The sequence below is a fragment of the Sylvia atricapilla genome, chromosome 4, assembly GCF_009819655.1.
Source record: "Sylvia atricapilla isolate bSylAtr1 chromosome 4, bSylAtr1.pri, whole genome shotgun sequence".
NCBI classification, from domain to species: Eukaryota; Metazoa; Chordata; class Aves; order Passeriformes; family Sylviidae; genus Sylvia; species Sylvia atricapilla.
The window spans coordinates 66220992-66241778 of record NC_089143.1 but is presented as its reverse complement, the minus strand read 5'-3'; the positions used below and the strand labels follow the sequence as shown (position 1 = coordinate 66241778).

At 42.8% G+C, this 20787-nt stretch overlaps 2 protein-coding genes and 1 long non-coding RNA gene across 8 annotated transcripts in view; 2 read left to right on the top strand and 1 right to left on the bottom strand.

Moving 5' to 3' along the window:
* LARP1B (La ribonucleoprotein 1B) overlaps window positions 1–3072 on the top strand; it is a 34472-nt gene extending 31400 nt beyond the window's left edge. For all 6 annotated transcript variants that reach the window (XM_066318165.1, XM_066318164.1, XM_066318163.1 and 3 more), the window contains 3 exons: window positions 446–555; window positions 781–908; window positions 1111–3072. In XM_066318165.1, the coding sequence (XP_066174262.1) occupies window positions 446–555; window positions 781–908; window positions 1111–1314 (442 nt within the window). In that variant the 3' untranslated portion in view covers window positions 1315–3072. The remainder of the gene's footprint in view (window positions 1–445; window positions 556–780; window positions 909–1110) is intronic.
* A 930-nt stretch (window positions 3073–4002) lies between these two features.
* Window positions 4003–13188, top strand: LOC136360696 (uncharacterized). The gene is made up of 5 exons (XR_010743497.1): window positions 4003–4207; window positions 6124–6406; window positions 10227–10856; window positions 11681–11814; window positions 12333–13188. It is a non-coding gene; the product is annotated as an uncharacterized lncRNA (long non-coding RNA).
* Window positions 6939–19301, bottom strand: PGRMC2 (progesterone receptor membrane component 2). Its single transcript, XM_066318171.1, is given in 4 exon segments — window positions 6939–8161; window positions 9178–9333; window positions 18923–18937; window positions 18940–19301. Coding segments are annotated over 4 exon segments (579 nt in total). The 5' UTR covers window positions 19250–19301; the 3' UTR covers window positions 6939–8063.
* Window positions 19302–20787: the final 1486 nt, after the last annotated feature.

Below are 20787 nucleotides of genomic sequence, written 5' to 3'. Positions count from 1 at the left end.
GAAGTTTACATACATCGGGAGTGAACGCTACATTTTCAGTATTGCCTTTGACTTATAAATATTTAAAATAGTGGTGTGTGTAAGTTAACAGCAAAAATCATTATATAATTGTGCTCTGCAGATGAAAGGCTGACTTTGCAGCATTTCCTGACCTGCAATCAGTTCTGAATTCTACAAAATCCTGTAATTTGTTGACCACCATGAGTCAGTTCTGTGCTAAATCCTCAGATTCTTCCTTCTGTAGGTGAAGACATTCTTAGGCTCATTTTACTTGTTCAAACTTGTTCTTGCCTTACAAAAATACCAGAAAAATGACCACAAAGGAAATTGTCACTGCCCTTGAGTTCCTGGATAGAATTCCCTTCCTTCCACCCAGTTCCCCCACGTCTATTTCTCTGAGCCAAAGAGACAGGGTGGATTTTTGTACCTCTCTGTTCTGTTCCAGGTACGGCTTGGAATGCTTGTTCAGGTTTTACAGCTATGGCCTGGAGAAGAAATTCAGGAAAGAAATATTCGATGATTTCCAGCAAGAAACTAAGAGGGACTATGAAGCTGGTAATTATCACAGGCCTGTCAATGCTCACACTATGGCAACATTAGTTGAAGATTATCCCAATGCCTTGGCCAAGATTATCCCAATAACTTGTTAACCAAGAACAGCTTTTATTCATATTCTTTTTATCTTCAGTTCTCTTAAAAATATAGTTACTGGTGAATAATTAAGTTTATAATTAAATTTGACCTTTGCAAAACGGTAAAATTATCTTTTTCTGTAACTAGGTCAGCTGTATGGACTGGAAAAATTTTGGGCTTACCTAAAATACTCTCAGCACAAGACTCCAGCTGTTGACCCCAAACTGCAAGAATACCTGAGTCAGTTTAAGAGACTGGAGGACTTCAGGGTGGATGTAAGTTTCAATGCCTGTTTTAAATAATATTTGGTGTACTGATATTTTCATTGCAAGGTAATCTGAGAGCACTGATTTCATGAGAAAGGCAGCCTGATAAATTCTAAGGGCCTAATCCTCTCAGTCCTACAAGTCTGTGGAGAAGCAAAACCACCTGGGCTTTATGCAAAACACCTAACAGGTTGCCCCCGTTTATTTTCAGCCTCCTATTGGTGAAGAATGTGGCAGGAGGAGAGCAGGGGAGGATTCGGGTCATCGCAGACATCAGTCCAACTCTTCCAAAAGCCTTTCCAAAGCTGCTGCTGCCTGTCAGCCCCGGGCACTGGGAAGCGTTTCCTGTGGCAATTCCACTGGCCATAGCAATGCAGCCACAAAATCTATAGAGAGTGATGTCCCAGAAAAATAAGACTTTGGATGAGCTTGTGCCCTCGAGAATCAACTTTGGCATCACTCCCCTGATCTGGAAGTCTTCAAGGCGAGGCAATCTCTACCACGTGATTTAAAATGTATGGAAAGACAAAGGATTCTGTTTTTCACGGGATATAGTTCCAAAACACTTGCCCAAGGAGAGTTGCTCTTGGTTATGGGATCATTGGAAGGATCCTAGGGAAGATTCTTTGGCTTCAGTATTGCTTTCCTCAAGCTTTTGTTTACAAAGAACTGCATTCCTTGCATATGCAAAAAAAAAAAAAAAAAAAAACAAAACAAAAAAAACAACTTCGAGGGATGCCTTACATTTCAGCCCAGATTTCTTAGAAAAAGGTATGATATATACCCATGTTATTTACTGTGCTGTCCTCACCCATATTTCCCCCTTACTTGTACTTTACCAAAGCAAAGAAGATGACATTATATGTAGAATATTAAATGGAAAGGAAGGATCTATGTGACTGGTTTGCTTCCAAGGCTTACTATCAAGAAGTATGTCTTTCTGCAAAAGCACATTGGAGAACATGCAGCTGTATATGAAACTGCATTTCTGGATTCTATTTAAAGATATAGTTTCTATTTTTTTTTTCAGAGTCTCCACAGTTAGTATTTTATTAAGTATGGAGTTTGAGTGGACATAACTGGGATAGTTCTGCAGATATTTCCTTCAGTGCTGATTCTTTAATAACTCAAGCAACAGAAAACTACAGGGGGAAACTGAGCTTTTGATTTCATAGTGTCTTAAATTAACATTCAGTATCTACAGTTTGTGCAGATTGTTAAAATAGCCAACAATTAATACTCTGGGCTTGAGAGGTGTCTTCATTTGAATTCTCTTATGATTATGAAGTCTAGCAGGAGAGGCATAATTCTGAAATTTTTTTTCTCCATATTTCAAGTAATAATTAGTTTGGAGGGAAACAAAGTATTCCTTGTAAATTTTAATTTGCTTTGCAATATCTGAATGAAGTTCTGCTTAAATTGTGCTTGCTAAGCCTAAATGATTTCAAACAGGTCTAAAGACAATTTCACTGAATTTAAGTTATTCAAATACAAATCCATTTTTGTAGCTGAAAGAGGGGGATGTTTGTAACCTGTCATGTCTTACTAACTTCATTACTTTGTTTTTAAAGACTCAAGAAGAACCAAGTGAATAACTACTCTTCCAGGGGTAGGTGAGAGGAATTCCATCTTTTTGTTAGTTAACTGTAGAATTACTACAGTTAACTTTTAAAGTTATAAAATGATATCTAGCACAGATGCCTTAAACTGACTGCACAGCTATGGATGGAGCTTTAAACTACCAGCTGTCAGAGATTATAATGAATGTTAATTTTTCAATCACTGTCCTGTCAATCTCACTGAGACAAATCATGGATGTTTGCATTGAAAAGAGTGGATGGTAGAAGTGACTTTCCCCACAGTTTATACCATTTCAGCACAAAATGCAGCCTTTTGTCAGTGGCCTGTTTTAAGTGAATTTAAATGAATGCATACCAAGATTTGAAGTAAATATCCTATAAATATGCTGAAGTGACACATCTCAATCCTGTGTTTGATCCATGCCTTTTGCTACCCATGAAAATGATGCGAATGTAAATTTGGATTGAAATTGTATATACAAGTAATAAATTTAAGATATTTCAATTTTTCATTGGAAAATGTGCAGATTAAGCTTTTAGTGTGTGTAATTTTGTGATATCTCGAAAAATTTTATAAAAACAACAAAAAAACCCTAATAGTGTTGTATATCAAGTTTTTTTTCCCCCAAAAGTGAAGAAAAACACTTGAAAGAACATAAGGCTGTAGTTTTGCATGGGAATTTCTGCTGCACTGAGGTGTTGGGGAAACCCAACCAGGGAAAGGTGGAAGTGCTTCTTGGAATGCAAGCCAGCTTTCTTCAAAAATATCAAAAGAAGAATATTGATTTATTTTTGTCATGTGATTGTCAAAAACATGACCGGTGAAGCATAAACAATGGGGCAGGGCTAGGAGAGTAAGTACTTCACCTGCTGGCCTCTTGAGTTGCTCAGTGTCCCTTTAGTGAGCTGGACAAAACCACCACCCAAGTCCATCCACAGCTCTGGCTGCCTCTCAGGAATGCCCTTCACTTCCCATGGGCTTGAATCTTCCCTCTCTTCCTGTGCAGATGGTGGAGAAAACAATCCTTGCATCACGGATGCTTTCACTGTCTGGCTTCAAGTGGTTCATCACCTCTCAGTAATTGATGGACCTTGGTGCAGGGCCAGAACTCTGAACATGCATAGTTGCGTATCCAGCATCCCTTCCCAAGCCTTTTGGTTTATTCCAACCTTAACTACATCTTAAGACTGGCTGTCTTCTAACAGTGCTCTGTGACTGACCACTTTGCAAGTCTCTGAAAATCCTATGTGCTTGCTGAAGAATTTCCAGGTTTGTCTTTATTTCTTCTGTTGACAAATAACCATACAAGAACTTTAAAACATTCCCCTGCCTAAACCCAGATTTTTGTCATGCTCAAAATACTGGATTCGAACAGCTTTTTAAAACAGAAGATTCAAGCTGGCTCTTTTTCCTGTTGGAGGCCAGGTAATGTTTTCCTACGCTGAGCAGCAGTAGCCTGTCTGTGTTTTAACGGGGATTTGGATTTCTGTGGGAGATAAAGCATGAGAAATGGATGGTTTGTATTCACGGCAGCCCCCATGCTGCAGCCTTTGCTTCAGGCACTGCTGAGGTGACTAACGACACTCCCTTGGCTCCAGGCTGAGAGGACACTTCAGAGTGGCTGAGGATCTCTTCCTGACAAATCCCACAGCTACATCAGGCTCCATCTGTCACCTCAAGAGCTTTCTTCTCTGCTGTCTTCAGCCTCTGTGCTTTTGGGATTGCAGGTAAACAACCCTTCACCTGCCTTTCAGCCAACCCTGCCTGGCACACAGGTTCTGTCACAGCAAGCTTAAACCCAACCTGTAAACATCTGTTAAGAAACATTCACCTTTAACCATAAATTACAAGCCAGGAGGATTTGCTTTTCATCTGTAAGCAAGTGTGCAAGGGCAGGGAATAAATAGCCAAATCTTCTGTACTATTCTGTACAGAGGAATAGTACCTCTTCCTAGAGGAAACAAACCCCCACAAACTCTTACTGTATTGTCAGAATACTGGCAAAGAGACTCAAACAAAACCTATGAAACGTTTAACTCCTCCCTGCCCTTTAGAGCAAAGACAGTAAAATCAAACTGATTTTGAGGAAGAAAAAGTTAGAAAATAGCTCAGAACTGAGATCCTGAAAGAACATCCATAGCAGAGTTCCAAGCCGATTTTATATGCTGTGTGCAACTCTGAACGATAGAAAATTTAAGCCTTAGTCAAGGAAAATTAGATCTAGCTCAATAAAAAGATACAAACAAGTACAAGCATGTGAGATAATTCTGTAGTCCTTACTGGAAATTCAAAATGTTCAGAATAAGTAACAACATGGGGGGGTTTTTTGTTTGGGTTTTTTTTTTTTTTTTTTTTTTTTTAACCAAGGAGGTTTGAAAATACATCTCCTGCCAAAATGAAGCATTTTTGGGAAGTGGTGTACAAAATGAGGCAGAAGTGTCAAAACAAATGATGACTGAAACTAATTTAACAGCAAGTCTAGCCTAGGAAAACAAGTCATATATTAAACTGGAAATGTATTTTGTTTCTGAAGATGAGACACTCTTCCATCAAGACGCTCATGTTGCTTAAACAAAATTTACCACAGTATCAACGTGCCTGTCATTTTACCTAACACTGAATTTTGACCAAGTGATTGACACAAATGTTCCAAAGCTGAACACCTCCATCAAATTTTTATAATTGCACTGAAGCTTGGATCGATCTGTTATGCTGAATGATGCTGTGTGTCAACTTTTCATAAACATGAAAGCTACAGTGTGCTTTAAAGCACTTTTTTTAGGTTATGAGCTTTAGATCACTAATGACTTTGCATGTAGGATGGATGAGGTTAATTTAAATCCACTAGACATAGAGATTAAGTTTATGCAATGTTCTGTTGCCATGGGACAAGTTTTGTAATCTTCACAGTTACCATTAAGGTGCTTTAAGACAAAACTCACCCTTTACCCCTCTAGTTGCTCAGGTAATCTTGAAAGTTAAATTTTAAGCATTGTCCTCCTGAAGCAATTTTAAACCTAGCAACAGAACTACATCTAACTTCAATGTGGTTGAGCTTCACTGCCTTCCTGATAGCAAGGGGAAGGAAGAGACTACACTAGGGCTAGTAAGTCATAGCAGATACAAAACTACTCTTCCTTCGCAAGTTACCTTTCTTTCAACAGTAGGAAATTAGTCCATCAAGTCTATCGAGGCATGAGGAGCAGCTGTGCCACACTTAGCAATACCAACAGCTGCACTGAGTGAAGAGCAGAGAAACTCACAGCAAGTGTCAAGAACTTCCAGCTATGACTCTGGATAGCAGAAGCTGTAACACATACGTGTATTTTCACGTGGAAGCCTGGGGACAACCAGCTTATCCAATTGTTCTAAGGGATAGTTGGGCAAGCTGCCTTTTCTTGTTCCACAACTAGACAGGCTGAGGTGCAACAGCCATGCAATAGCTAAAAGTGAAAGGCATACTGTAAATGTAGTGTAAAATCTTTTATAGTGACACTTACTTAAAAGAAAAAAAATCCCTAGTGAAACATCCAGATACAGAACTGGTGTTTAATTACTCCCAGCCTCTGTCCTATGCAAGGAGGCTTTTATTTATCCTGTTGGTTCCCACTGCTCCATCTGAACCACATATTTCTGTGGTTAGTTACAGCAGCATGCCCAGCATTTCAGCAGAGTTAGATGATTAGCAGACACTCAATCCAAGCCTGGACACGACACCGTTGCTCGGCTTATAAGGATGTGACTCAAGCAGAAGCCAGAGCTTGCTGAATTCACACCTCCCAGGAGTGGCCCAGCCTCTACCGGAGCCTGCAAACACAACTTCTGTGGAGAAACAGCTCCATTTCTGTTACTTCTTCCATGCCAAAACAATCACAGTTCAAGGCTGGAGATGAAAGAAAGAGAATTCATCCTGCCTTCTAGGACAGGTGAGTTAACACACGATTTCACAGGAGTTTTTTGTTTATTTGTTTCATTTACATCAAAATCAATCTCTTTCAGTCAAATAGGAATAAAAAAAGTAGTCATCCCTGGAATTTCAGAGTTTACAGTTCAACAGAATGTATATATATAAATTGTTACTGTAGACTTAACACAGGTGAAATCTGCAACCAGAGGTACAAACATAAGCCAGGAGGCTGCTGTTCTTGTCCTGTTAATGCCATGTGACATATTCCTTATACTCTATGTTGCACTCAGTTACTAAAATGCTTCATTTATCACCTTTTCCCTCCCATCATAAATTCACTGACATAGGTTTAGTCTCTTAAATACAGCTTACCTGAGTAAGTCTTCGAGATTCTTCAACAGCTGGGACTTGAAAAGGAAAATAACTCCACCAGGACAAAGAGCAGTATTACCAGCAGTGGCTGCTTCATCTATCCCAGACTTCTCCCCCTTTTTATTGCATCACACTCCAGCTCTGCTCAGCAGCTTCTAGACAAAGTCTGACAGCACGTGTGGTATTGTACATGCTTTATTAAAATGGTACTCGTATTTACAATATCTGCAGAAACAATCCCTCCCAAGTCTTGCATTCAGACAGACACACACACGGACACACGCGCGCAACGCCCCTTCACTCTACGGGGGTGTGAAGGCTATGCTCCCAAAAGTTAGGCAGCTTCTGGAAGAGGAGGAAGGGAGACTTCTTTTGTGTGTTTGTAATTCATTAAAAAGAAGCATGGGAGTATGCATTTGGCCATCACAATGCTAATTTAAGTATATGTAGTATTAACATATGGCAGTAACACTGAGTACTCCTCTTTTACATTCTATACACAGAATGACATCAAGGTTTTCCAGTCAACAGAACATTCCAATTCAGTCTCACTGCTGCTTGTAGTGACTATGAAACCAGAATTTGGGGGCTGTCCCTTAAAACAATTCAAGTCTATGTAAGCGAAATAAGGCACAATTAATATCTGATTTGATTTAGAGGATGGGAAAAAAGGGGAGAGGCAGGCTTCAGATAACAGTTGTTGTAGAAGAAACTTTTTTACCCAGTCCTTTTGAGAAAAGGATGACTTTTATCCCCATCCCAATCTACATGGACTTACTTCTCTTAGAGAACTGAAGTATTCTGCCAGGCTACTAACGCCCACATAGAAAACAAAATTGGAAATTCACATTTTTAACACCGGCTTAAGTAGTCTAACTTACTGATGCTGATGTGGATGAGTACATCTTTCTTTTAATGCTGAAGGAGAAGACACACACGAAACAAGATTCAAACCTTCCTCTGAGCTTGAAGACTCACGTCTTTTAGAGAGCTTGTAAGGTACACTAGTTGAAGGCTTCAGCTTACTGATAAAAAGGAATAGCATTTTTGCCTTTAAATCCCTGGCCCCTCTTCACTTACGAAGCCTAACCAGACATTACAAATAAACTGCAACAAAAAATTTGGCAGCACAAAGAATGTCTAGTATTCAAATCTTCATTTGTGAGTATATTATTTTCCTTGTACAAAACCTGTTGAATGTTTTTTCGCAGCAGATGAACTGTACCCAAAGATGCAGGACATTCTGTGATGGGGAATAAGAGGTTGCAGTTCCGAAGGCCCCTGACTTTGGTTGTTTACAAAGTTCATTCCTGTTTTGTGTGATCCTTGGTATCTTCCTCATCTGTGTATTCTGATGGTTCTTCCCCTGGTTTTAGGAGTCTACCTACGTAGTCATACTTTTCTGAAAGAGATTTATGATTCCATTACAATTAAATACAGCTGCATTTGCTTGCTAGCCCATACTACTGTAAATTCACTTTTTCTCCTACACACTACAATTCTAAATCTCAATCACTGAAATTGATGGCAATTTAGCAGCAAGCTCAGCCTCCTAAAGCAATCTTTCTACCATTACTTCCTCTAACTGTGAGTACTTTGTTTCCATTTTCCTCCAGCTGATCAGGCAAGATTTATCACCCAAGGGCTAAAAACCACTGCTCTTCAATCCTTCAGCCTGTTTTGATTTCAATTAGCATGAAAAGTTATTCCCCCTCCCTCCAGAGACAAACTTCCACATTTGTCAGAAATTATTTCAAGACAAACTCGTTCAACCCTTTATGTTAAAACAACTCTTAGTCCTAATGATAATTTCATGGCATCCAAAGCCAACAACCTCGAGCGGGAGTTCCACCAGCTGAGTTGATGAGATTTTGGAGTGAAATTCTGTGCCAAAGAGCAAAGAGAACAGTTTTCTTGTAAAAAATTAAAAGGTTAAAAAAGCTATAGTGACATATAGCGAAAGACTCTGTGGAAGAAAGGCCCAAAAACCCCTGGTCTGGTCTTGACTTTAGGGGGACCTCGCTGCAGTCTACAGCCCCCTTATGAGGGGCAGACACTTCACTGTGGTGACCAGTGACACAACACTCAGGCTGGGTCACAGGAGGGTGAGGTTGGGTGTTAGAGAAAGGTTCTTCACCCACAGGGTGGTTGGACACTGGCACAGGCTCCCCAGCATGCCAGGGCACCAGCCTGAGAGTTCAAGCAGCATCTGGACAAGGCTCTCAGGCACAGGGTGGGGTTTTTGGGGATGGTCCTGTGCAGGGCTAGGAGTTGAAATCGATGATCCTTTGAGGTCCCTTCCAACTCAGCATATTCTGTGATAATATTACTGTCAACACCTCTTTAAAAGCTTCCCCAAGCCCAAATCAGTCATTTTTATTAAAAACATTTCCTTAAGCTGATAATTTGAGAATTTACCTTTAAATTGCATTTCCCACTCTCTTACACTTTCCATCTGTACAGCATTTAAGTCCGATAGGTCATCATATTCATCTCTGAGTGCATCTTTATCTAGACAGAAAGTTGCTAGTCCCCTGGAGGCATCTCTGCCAGCAAATATTCCATACGGCCCCTCTGAAAACAAAAAGACAAAATTGATACCTTCATGTCTTTGTTTATGGTGACCAAACCTCAGTTCTTTACATAGTCTGCCAAAGCCATACATTAAATTCCTGCAGTGATGGGAACAGCAGCAGTTCCAATGCCATGGCTGTTTGACATTCAACAGCACTGCAATTCAATCTTTAATATCACTAGGAGATAAAGTCTGCTGAGAGAAGCAGAACCAGGAAAATAGCTTTGAAGGGATATCTGGAAAAATCCCTGCCAGTTGATGGAAGCCCGTTGATGCAAATTCCAAAGGGACCAGAAGCTGGAATTCAAAAGAAATACACTTCTATTAAGCAACACATTGAATATTTACAAGTTAGGTATGAACAGAAGCAAACTGCATAGACATCTTAATTAGAAATCCATCATTATAAATAAACGGAACTTAAGAGGGCTAATTAATGATTTCAGTTCACTTACAGAATCACATGAACTTTCTACATCTTTTGTGACATTTCTTACTTCTGAGGAAATCATCTCACTTATTTTGGGCAGCATATCCCCTATACCCTTAGTCTGTAATGCTCTTGAAAATGGCATAAATTGTCACACTAGAATATAAATCAACTGCTTCCTCTGTGCTTTTTGACCAATGCAAAGCCACAGAAAGACTCCAATAAAATTTTGAGCAATGACTGAAATACATACTATTACCAAGAGAAATGGATGATTTGTAAACCAACAATTTGCAGGATAACTGGCTTTCCCAAATTTTAATGAACTGAAAGAATCTTAAGCATATAATTTCTTAAGATTTTCTTGACCTCTAACCAAATACCTTAAATCCAGATCAATTAAAAAACCTAAACCAATACAAAAGAAAAGCCACACTTTAAAATTTTCTGCACTAACTGCAGCAGCCTCACACCATGGAGATACCCAAGGCTTGCTACAGAGCAGTCTCTGCTTGGGGGTGGACAGGCCAGAACCCTCCTCTGGCTTACTCTAACAGTGGTCCTCAGCCTGCAGAAAAGGCAGCACCCACGGGCAAGAACGAACACAAGCAAGCGGCAACACACTGTCCTTCAGCCCCTCTATTGCCTGCTGGAGCAGCTCAGGCCTCCTGTGCAGCAGGGTGAGCCATGGGGAATGATTCCTTCAGGCCGGTTCCTGCCAGGCCACCACAGCTATCTGCTGCTGTGGGCATTGGCTCCAGGGCTGACTCACGGCTGAGTGCAGCAGGGACAACTCCTCAAGTGGGGAACCCCAGCACCGTATGGATTACATCAAACTACGTCCTCACCACAACTGCTGTCGTCTCCCAGCCCACAGCGCTTGGCACTGTAAGCTGCTTACAGTCAAACCTGAGAACAGAAGGTCGTCCTGTGTGCCAACGGCAGTGCCCTCGTCTCTCTGGAAATAAACCAACTGATCCCAAAGCACAACTTCACAAAAGTGGATATTAGAGAATGAACTATCAGATGGAAGTTTGCACTGTACCAGTCTGACCATAATGATGAACAGCATCTCTGTGCTCCTCCTGTCAGGTATTTAGCTCCAAGAATCGCATTCATGAGAACTACCTCAGGGATCAGAGAGTACAGGTATGGCACCTCAGGGAAACAAAGTCAGGAGGGCTATCTTTCCTATCTGCATCCTGAATTAGGTATACTTTTGAAAAGCAGGATTTAGAGACTGAAACCAATCCTGTACCAATGCACTCTGCATGCTCAGTCACTTCCACAGGACAGGCTAAGAGGCAGCAATGACCACCATCGGCAACACAAGTTTCTTCAAACACAAAGTCCTGCTTCAAGTGATCTCGTTTTTGATGTTCTGAATGAAGAACATGGGAGCTATAAACAGCTCTTACAAACACCACAATTAGTAAATCCTTAAAAGCAATTAGACATTGCCACATAGTGACCCCACCAACAGTATTCTGTCCCAAGTTTTTCCTTTCTCTGAATTGTTTGAAACAAATATGTCCATAAATCCTATTATTTGCACAGGGTGTTTTCCAAACTCTGGCTAATCAGAGGCTAGCACCCTGCTCCCCTTCCCTTCTACCCTGCAGTTAGTGGTTTGTGAAGTTTCACAGCACCTGTTGAGATGGCACCTCTTGGTCTACCAGCTTGATTCCAATTACTTAAATTAAAAAGAGAATAATATTACATTGATCTGTATCAAGCACTGAACATTGTTAAGTCTCAATAACACTTAATTGAAACCATGAACACTTTTAGAATACATCAGTTTCCATTAAGATTAATGGATGAAAAATTTGTGCAAGTATCTTGTAATAATCTCAGACACTGTTACACCAGTATCTTTTTTCTTTCCTAAAACTGAATTTGAACTACCATTCAAGAATGTTTACTACAGAAGTATTCAGAAGCCACAGAGGAATCATCAAGCCAGGTCCAAGCACTCAGTGGAATGCTAACTTGTAAAAAACAACCTTTGGACTCAGTGGACAGCATTTTAAATTCCAGCTCTGCAAATGTAACTTAGAAATGTGTACTATTCTTTAATCCTATACGAAAAGGTAAATATTGAATTGTGATTATTAGTAAATGGTGCAAGCTTGGCTTCACCTTAGTTCCTAAAGCAGAAGTTCCGAGATCTCAGTGTGAGCAGCCCACTTCAAGATGTAAAGCTTCCATTCAGGTGCTTCTATGCAGAGTTTAACTACAGTATTTTATATTAATATAAAACATACAGGTCTGGGGTTCTGCTCTAAGCCCTAGCCTATGACTCACTTTTATATAAAAAACTGATGCAACAGAATGAAAAAGCTATTTTGCTTATCAGATTTCACTGCACTTGGAGAAGTGTCCAGGAAAGCGCCAGCACACAAAATCCCAGGGAGAAAATATCTTTCAGGAACATGATTGAAGCAGAGACATCAGTGCAATCCTAGACACACTCCCACGGAGTTCTTTCATGGCCTGATGCAATTTACTCTGCAAGCCCTACCCACAGTCCTTCTTTCCTTTCCTTTTGTCTGCCCACCTATTTAGCCTGGCTCCTGCTGTAAATAATTGATTGCAGCATGACATGACAGGCACGCTGAGGAGAGGGCAGGAAGAGCAGCTTGCAGCACAGGTATGTAAACCAAAGCAGGTTTCCAAGACCGTATCACAAAGTTTCAGTGGTGTTCTTTAGGTGGTGGGTTTTTTTTCCCTGTATCCCCAAATTAGCCATTTCACAGTCAAATATGTCTTTAAAAAATTCTCCTCCCATTCCCATTTGGCATAGTACAACAACAAGAGTCAGGGAAGTGTCAAAATCAATTAAACCACGTCAGCTACAGGTTCCTTGGTTATATGGAGGTACGAGTCTTCCATAAGGAAAGGTGTTCTTGAAGAATGCTTTGCTTCCCATCGTGGCTTTCACATTTAAAGAACTCTGTTTCAGAGCCTTTGTTTATTTTAGCCCTGAGACCAGTTATCAAGCCCACATATTTGCCTGCCTATCTCCACATGTACACCTCCACGTTCATACACTGCATTTCCCCTGTGTAAAGTCCTCACCTACCTTACAACTCACCTCGTATAAAGTACACCCTTCTCTGAGCTACAACACATGCAAAACGTTGCTACTCACCACCTGCAGAGCTTCACCTGCTCTTAGAAGCCAGTTAAGAATTTAGCAGCCTTGATGAATTTGACACCCTGTTCAGCCTGACATTTGTCTCTATTCACAATAAACTGGGTACCTTTGGTAAAGTCAAAGTCTCTTCAGACATAAAAATGCATTCAAGATTTCTGCATCTCCTAGCACTGTTTTGGTTCTCTAACGAAGATTCAATTTCTCTTTGCAGACAAGGAAAAAATCTATTCAACCTAAAGCAACTTATTAAAATTTCCAAATGAAGTTTTTATTTGGAAGCAGTGCTTCTAGTCACTTCCTCCAAAGAGGGTAAACTGCATCTTGGAACAGCACATGTTTCAATTTTCAGCCAGTTTGGCCAATAGCTCCCGCAGCAAGCCTATGCTGGTCTCCAACTCCAGAGCATATCCCTGATTGCCAAAGAGGCTCCCTGACCATTTCAGTTTGGTGGCAGCTTTGTGGAACATCCCAGACTATTACTCCAGCACCAGTAACAAAGGTGAATGTTGCACACTGAACTTTGGATCGCTCCAACGGGGCAGCACGGGAATACACCACAGATAGCCACTGGTGGACTTTATAGCTAATGAAGTGATAGGTGAGCTAAGAATTGTATTCGTTATCACAAGGTCCATGTGATTCCTCTAAAGAAGCCACACAGCTTAACAACAAGGTTCAGTTTTAAACCAGCAGCTTTGGTTTCTTCAAATACTCAAAAAGCACTTCAAAGCAATCATCAAATATGCATCTCTGGGCTTCATACAGCTACTGGAAATAAACCCCAGTTATGTCTGAAGTTTAGATACTCATGGACAACACTTGTTAATCTGCAGACAAGAAAGAATAAGGACTAATCTCCCCTTTCATGTGAGTTAGGGCAAAGGGGGACAGGCTACAAAATTATTAACAACTGCGTTATTCTATCGCTTTGCCTACTTTTTCCACTCCAAATTGAAGTGAAACCTTCACTGGCTGTTTCACATTTTCTATCTGAATCCTGGCACCTGTTTGTTCAGTGTTGGATCTTTCATGAGAGAATGAAAAAGCTGAAAGTTAGATTAAGCCATTTGGAGATGCAGCTTGAAAGCAGAAGGTTTCTAATAACATTTATCACCAGGAATTTGAGGTGACATAACTTTAACGTTACTGTTCCAGATTTACATGAAAGGGAAGATGTGGGTCAATTTAAAGTTACAACTTGCACGTAAAGTACATGTTCTTAGGAGACCAATCCCACATGCTAAACGGGAACTCTCCAGATGTGAAGCCTACATGCTATGATGGGAACTGCACAGAAACAGGGGTCTAAACCTGATTCCTTAGGCACAAGGCCAGAGTCTCATTCTCTCTTTGCTTACTTGCTTTTTAACTCTGAGGTTAAAAAAAAAAAAAAAAAAAAAAAGGGTGCAGGAATCAATGACCCAATTTCAAACTAAAGGGGCAGATAACTAGCACTGGTTAGAGAGCCTGTAGCCAGCAGTAAGGAGCCTTCTGGAAGATGGCTGCATTCTTGAGAAGGACCTAGATTCCACATCTTGGTTGAGTGAGAAATACTCTGACCACCAGTCTATTTCCTAATAAGCAATGCTGGCCAGGCTTTTTGGTTCAATGAGGGCAATGCTGATGTGTATTGGACTTAACACCTACATGTCACTAACAACGATGTCACTATCACATTGCATTTCTCTTGCTTTGAGCACACCTGCTTGAAAATGTCAGGTGACTCAATGATCTCAGAGTTTTTTTCCAGCCTAATCAATTCTGTGTCTGGAACATGATTGGTTTAAAGGGGAACTAGGAATTTACACAGACCTCTTATGAAACACAGAGTTGTTCAAGTTTTAAGGAATATACTGAGGTTGTGAAACAGGGAAAAAGAAATTTAGAAAACAAAGAAAGAGAGCTGACAGACACACAGAGGGGAAGCAGAGAAGGAGACAGAGTGCTGATCTTCCAGCACAAAAGCACTTTACTGCTCTCCAGAGCATGGCCTGGAGGCTCAGAACAACCTCTACCCTGGTAGCAAGGCACTACTGCTCCCTTTAACCAGAAGTAAGGAAATAATCTCTCACCAATATTCGTGAGAAGTGTTTTTTACACCTTTTAGTTTCACTGCTTCTGGATTTCCAGAAAATCCTATTTCTCCGAAAAGCTGAATCCCAGGGCAAGAGACACCTCCACTACACGGACAACCAAAGAGCTGACAAACATCAGAACCACTGAGACCTTTCACACTCTACAGAAAACATTTCTCCAGTCTTATCCTCTGTACTTATCTGCAACCCCTCAGCCTGTTGTGTTCTTCGGATAAGGCCAGCCTTAACAGTATTCTCCAAATACAACACATGCAGAGTCCCTCCTGCAAAACTTCACTCTAACCATACCCCTGGAAAGGATGTATGGAAAAGCACCATTGCCATGTGGTCAACAGTGAAATTTATGGCACTCAGTTCCAAAGAAAGTCTAACAGCAGCAGAGTATTCTTATATAAATTATCGGAAAAAATGACGGCTGTTTATTCCAATGAAATGACGGCAGTTTTCCCTTCACGGAAAACGAATTATGATGGAATATTTTTTGTGGAAGGAACTACTACTATCTAATCTATTCTCTTGGCAAACCTGGACAATCAGGAATCTTCATGACATCGTGACAGACAAGTGGAATGCAAAATGAGTTGACAGTGACAACATATTGCAGTGAAGGGAAAGTCAGGAAATTGATTTTTTTAAGATCATGAAACATTAAGGACCAAGAAAGTGACGTGAACAGTTGCACACTCAGGGTTGCACATAATCTTGCTTTGTCATGCTCAAAGAGGGGTATTTTCATAAATGCATAAAGTATTTACTATATTAATCAAAACCTGTTTACAGCATTACCCTGGCATGCAAATTTAACTGCTAAATATTAAGATTTGCTGCCATAAAGTACACTAACTCTTACAATGCTCTTCTACTGACAAATATGTTACAATCAATGAAAATAAAACCTATCTCTCATTGTAAGATATAAAACCAACACAGCACACACAGAAGGTATTAATGACTAGACCCTAAGTCATGAGATGTGATTACAGATGGGAAATTGCCCCAGTAGAGGTTGTCTGACAGTCTGGTTATGTGGTATCTTTAATAGTGAACCCCTAATTGTTTACTTTATTTCTTTTGGAGTTTGTGGATGATAAAGAGAAAGGCAATTAATTAGATTTAATAATCAGGCAAAGCATTCTAGGTCACTTACTCATCCTGGACACAAGCAGAAGTGGAATTTAATACACCTAAGTGAAGTCTTGAAACAAGCGGTGTATTGGCAGGACAGAGCAGCATTTTGGGAAAGAATTTAGCAAGTTTTAAATTCAGAGTTCAATGTCAGCAAGTGGTTTTTGGGGCACAGACTGTTACATGTGCAGTGTAGCCTTTTACTTTTCACTAAAATACATTAAGAGATACCAACGACTAACAGGATACCAATGAGAGAAACTGCGGAAGGCTTAAAGAAGACAACACGAGAAAAACAAAACAAAAAAAAATTGGGCAGATTAAATGTTTGAGAAATGAAGTTTTCAGTCATGGCTGTCTGCAAGGATGGCTTCAAGACTCTAGCATTACTTAAAGTACCTTAACTGTATGTATGGAAAGGGCTCTTCGATTAAACGGACCAAAGTTAACAGGATTTGTGGATAGAAACTTAAAACCAGGAGAACGTTGAATAAAATCAGAAGTTTGGTGGAAACTTATTGGAATCTCAACTGTTGGACAAAAATCTGGAATAGATGACGATTTTGTGCATTTTACACTTTCTGCTCTAAGCAGAAAAAAAAAAAAAGGAACACCTTGGCATCCAAACGACACTGAAGGAGAAAACCAGACCTTACTATGAAGATGTGAGAAGCCCCTGAGGCAGCCACGTTATCCAACATTAACCCAGCCCTCCAGACTTGCTGAAGACTCACAGTGAGCCTCAGCTGCTGCTCCCCACTGCCTTCAAAGCTGGAGCACTCTCTCTTCACATCAGTACCTCAACAAGCTACTAAAGGCCCCCAGTCAGAGCCTGAAATACCAGCAAAGCCAATGTCCTCAGCTCTTCCTTCTGTTAAAATTCGGCCATGCTTTGTTGGTATGATTTGCACTTCCCTTGCCACACTCCAGCTATGAGACATAAAATTTCCACTGAGAACTGCTGTGGACATCTGGCTGCTCTGCCTGAAGCCTTTCTGAAGAGATCTCAACCAGCTGCAGGAGACTTTTCCACCTGAAGTCGTCTCAGATTTTTAAGGCCTGCAAACTACTTACTAGCATTTTTCTTGTCAGCCCCCAAAAAGTTGCAAGAAAAAATTCCCTGATATGTATCCAAAAAGGGAAACCATGTCAGCACAATTCAAAAATCATCATGTTTGGCAGAGAACACAGAGCTGATGATGCACTGGTTGAGCTTTACATGCAACATCCCAAGTTACAGCTCTGACAGAGGAAAACTGATGGCACTTTTGTTAGAAAAACCCAATCTTTCACTACAGGGACAAAAAAAAACAAAATAAAAAAAAGAAGACTTTGTCCCTCTCAACGAAAAGCTAGAAGCACTGCTTTTAAGGAAACCAGCTGCTACCAGTTCTCAAAAAGCAGACTGATGTCCTAGAACATTAAGTTTTAGCCTTCTCACAATAACAGGCCTCCAAAGGTTGACAGTGGGAACTACTGATGGTATCTGGAGGGGAGAGCCTAACATTTCACTGAAGCTTGATACACAAAAGGGAGAAAGTGAATGTTTACATCATGGTTCAACATTATTTACAGAGCACTCTGCCAGCTTACTGGTGTTTTAAGTTTTGTGCAGCATGCTTGTTACCTGCATTTTATGGCAGCACACAGGTCTCAGTTTAAAAACCCCTGAACAAGAGAGACAAAAGAACTAGCCTGATAAAGTGTCATGAAAGCTGCAGGTCACCAGGCTGCATTTTCTCAGATTTACTGGTTAATAAACAACATAAAGCATGGCGAGGTACTTCGGATTCCACTGTGAACTTTTACAGTACCCAGCCAAAAAAGCATTTCAATTCAATTACAGCAGTTGCACTTTCTGCAGCTGGTATCACAAACTTTGAGAATAAAGTAGTTACAATATTCTAGCCCAGTTCAGCCATAGAACTGCTTGTGCCTTCCCTGCCAAGAGCCAAAGGCTCGTGACATGCCAGCTTTGTATTTTCTTTTTGTAACCTCAGTTATTAAATAATAATAAATGATTACTTAACTTGAGCTATTTCCTGGGGGAGTGGGAAGTATCCTCTCTCCCCTCCACCCTTCTCACAAGGAAGACTGCCATGCCTACTATGAAAACCCCTGCATAGTTTGATTAGAGCAAGTTTTCCAAACCACCATTGTTTAAAGAAGAAAATTATCAGCAGTCATAACCTCATTTCCTTTGGCATCACTCGTGAACACACTGCTCGCCAGTAAGTTTACCCACCTCATTACTAAAAATGTTGTTTATCATGAGAAAATAGGCTGCAGTTTCACAGTGTGCAAGGTGAATACAAAACCACAACGTTTCTTTGAAGGTTGATTTCCTGAACCTCTGAAATACACATTTCCTCTCCTAACAGGAGTGCTGTCTGTCTGTCTGTTTATGAGACTGGCTTGATTTCTGCACTCTTCCCACCAGCAATAACACATTAGTCCCTGAGCTCTCCTTGCCTACCTCTATCCTGACTGAAAGTCACACTCACTATGGCATTTACACCTAAATAAATACCAGCTGGTTGTTTCCTCTCCTGAGCCGTAAGCACAACAACGAAGAAAGCACTGCTCAGCTGCACTTGAGAAACCTACTAGAAGAGACAGAAGGGGGGGAAAAATAGAATTAACCACGGCACATCTAATCGAGGCATCTGGGAAAATGACGGCTGCCTGAGGAGAACCCAGACCCGCCGAGCATCACCAGTGTGACACCGCCGCCGGGTCCCAGGCCGGGACCGCCCCCATCCCCCCGCCGTCTCCACCGGGCCCGTAGAACTGCTGCCTTTGGTCACGTCGAAGACTTTGCCGTTGACAGCCAGGAGGATGCGAGGGTTGCGAGCGCCGTCGAACTCGCGCAGCTGCTCCAGCGAGAAATCCCGGCGCTTCATGCGCGGCAGCGCGGCGGCCTCGCCCTGCCGGGCCGCGCCCCCCGGCCCGTTCCGCGTTCCCCACCGCAGGTACAGCCGGTAGGCCGCCAGCAGCGCCAGGGCCAGCAGCCCCACGCCCAGCAGCATCTCGCCGCTCGCCGCGGCCGCGCCGCCCGCCCGGCCGCCCTCAGTCCTGAGCCGCCCCTGCCCATCGTCCGCCATCGCTGCCCGGACAGCGCGCGCCCGCCCGGGACACGCCCGGCCGCGGCCACGCCCCCGCCCGCCGCCCCTCCCGCTTCCCATTGGCCGCCGGCCCGAGCCGGCCCCGCCCCCGCCCGGCTCGCGCCCCGCCGGCGAATCGGGACGCGGGCACGCCCCGCGCCGGCCCAACGGCGCGCGCGCGCCGCTCGCGCGAGAAGCGCCGCGGCCCCCAGCGCGCGTGCGTGCGCGACGGCCCCCCGCCCCCGGCTCCCCCTTCCCGTCCCCCCGCGCGCCCAGCTGGCGTTGGCGGGAGCGGCGCGCGGGGGGCCGCTGGCGCCGGCGCCTCACGGCGGAGGGCGGGAATGGCCGGGGACGGCGGCGGGCTGTGGGGGCGCCGCGTTAGGGCCGCGGGGCCGGGCACGGGGAGGGGGATCGCAGGAGGCGCCCGCCACCGGGCAGGGGGTCGGAGGCCGGCGGTGTTCGGCCACCGCGGTGCGGCCACGTCGTGCAGCGCCCGGCCGGCGGCTGCTGGCTGAGCGACACGTCTGCCTGCGCAGGGCTGTGAGGCGGCGGCGCTGCCCGCTCGGGTGACACAGGGCCCGTCTGTGAGGCGGAGGCGGCTCAGGAGGCACATCGCTGCTTAGGGTGAACGTACTCGTCCATTTTGGTGTGTCAGAAAACGAGGTGCTTGCTAAGAGGGGGCCGATGCGCTAGGATCGCCTCCGGTGCCGTGAAATGTATCACTGGAGCTCGTAGATGGCTCTCGGATACCTCGTTACGTACTACCCGTGCTCCTCGGGAGTGAGTTTGCTCGCTGACGTGAGGAGAGAGACTTCTCAGAGGTTTTATTATTTCCAAAGGGAGAGGTGGTGCGTGTCGACCGTCTCAGTAGAAGGACATCTGCAGAGAAGGCAAAGACCTGGAAGCGAATTAAGCCTTTCTGCACGTCTTACTTTGAGAAGGTGTTCCCAAGCAGCACTGACCATCCTCAGCGGGCAGTAGGGAAGAACCACTCCATGGATGTGTAACAGGGCTCAGGGATGTAAGCCTGCCTCAGCAACTCTCCCTGCGGCTGGAATGTGGTGCAGGGAGCACTCCGGACTTGGGAAACGCTGTTACTCCACTGTACCTCCAGGGTGCTGAGGCATCCCTGCTAAATGCCAGCTTTAGGAGTAATCCACAATCACGTACTCGCTTGGAAAACTCAGATGTTTCACAAAGCTGGGAAGACAGTGGGAAATAACATTAAGGGCACTTGGCATTTTCATGAAGCCCCGAGTTTTCAACACCCTATGTAGTGATTAGGTGTTTAATCTTCTGCCCTGTGAGCTGGTTCAGTAATGACTACCTCTGTGAGGAAACAGGATAAGTTCTTGCTAGTTAAAGACCTGCAATTAAAATACTTATCACTATTCTCCTTAACCCGGCAGGCTCTATTTAATATATGTGTAAGTAAACACTATTAAGGAAAGCCTTTTATCTGAACAAGTCACAGCTTGATGGTGGTTAACAACAGTTTTTATTACAGAATTATAACATGTTTAAATTGTCTGGGCACA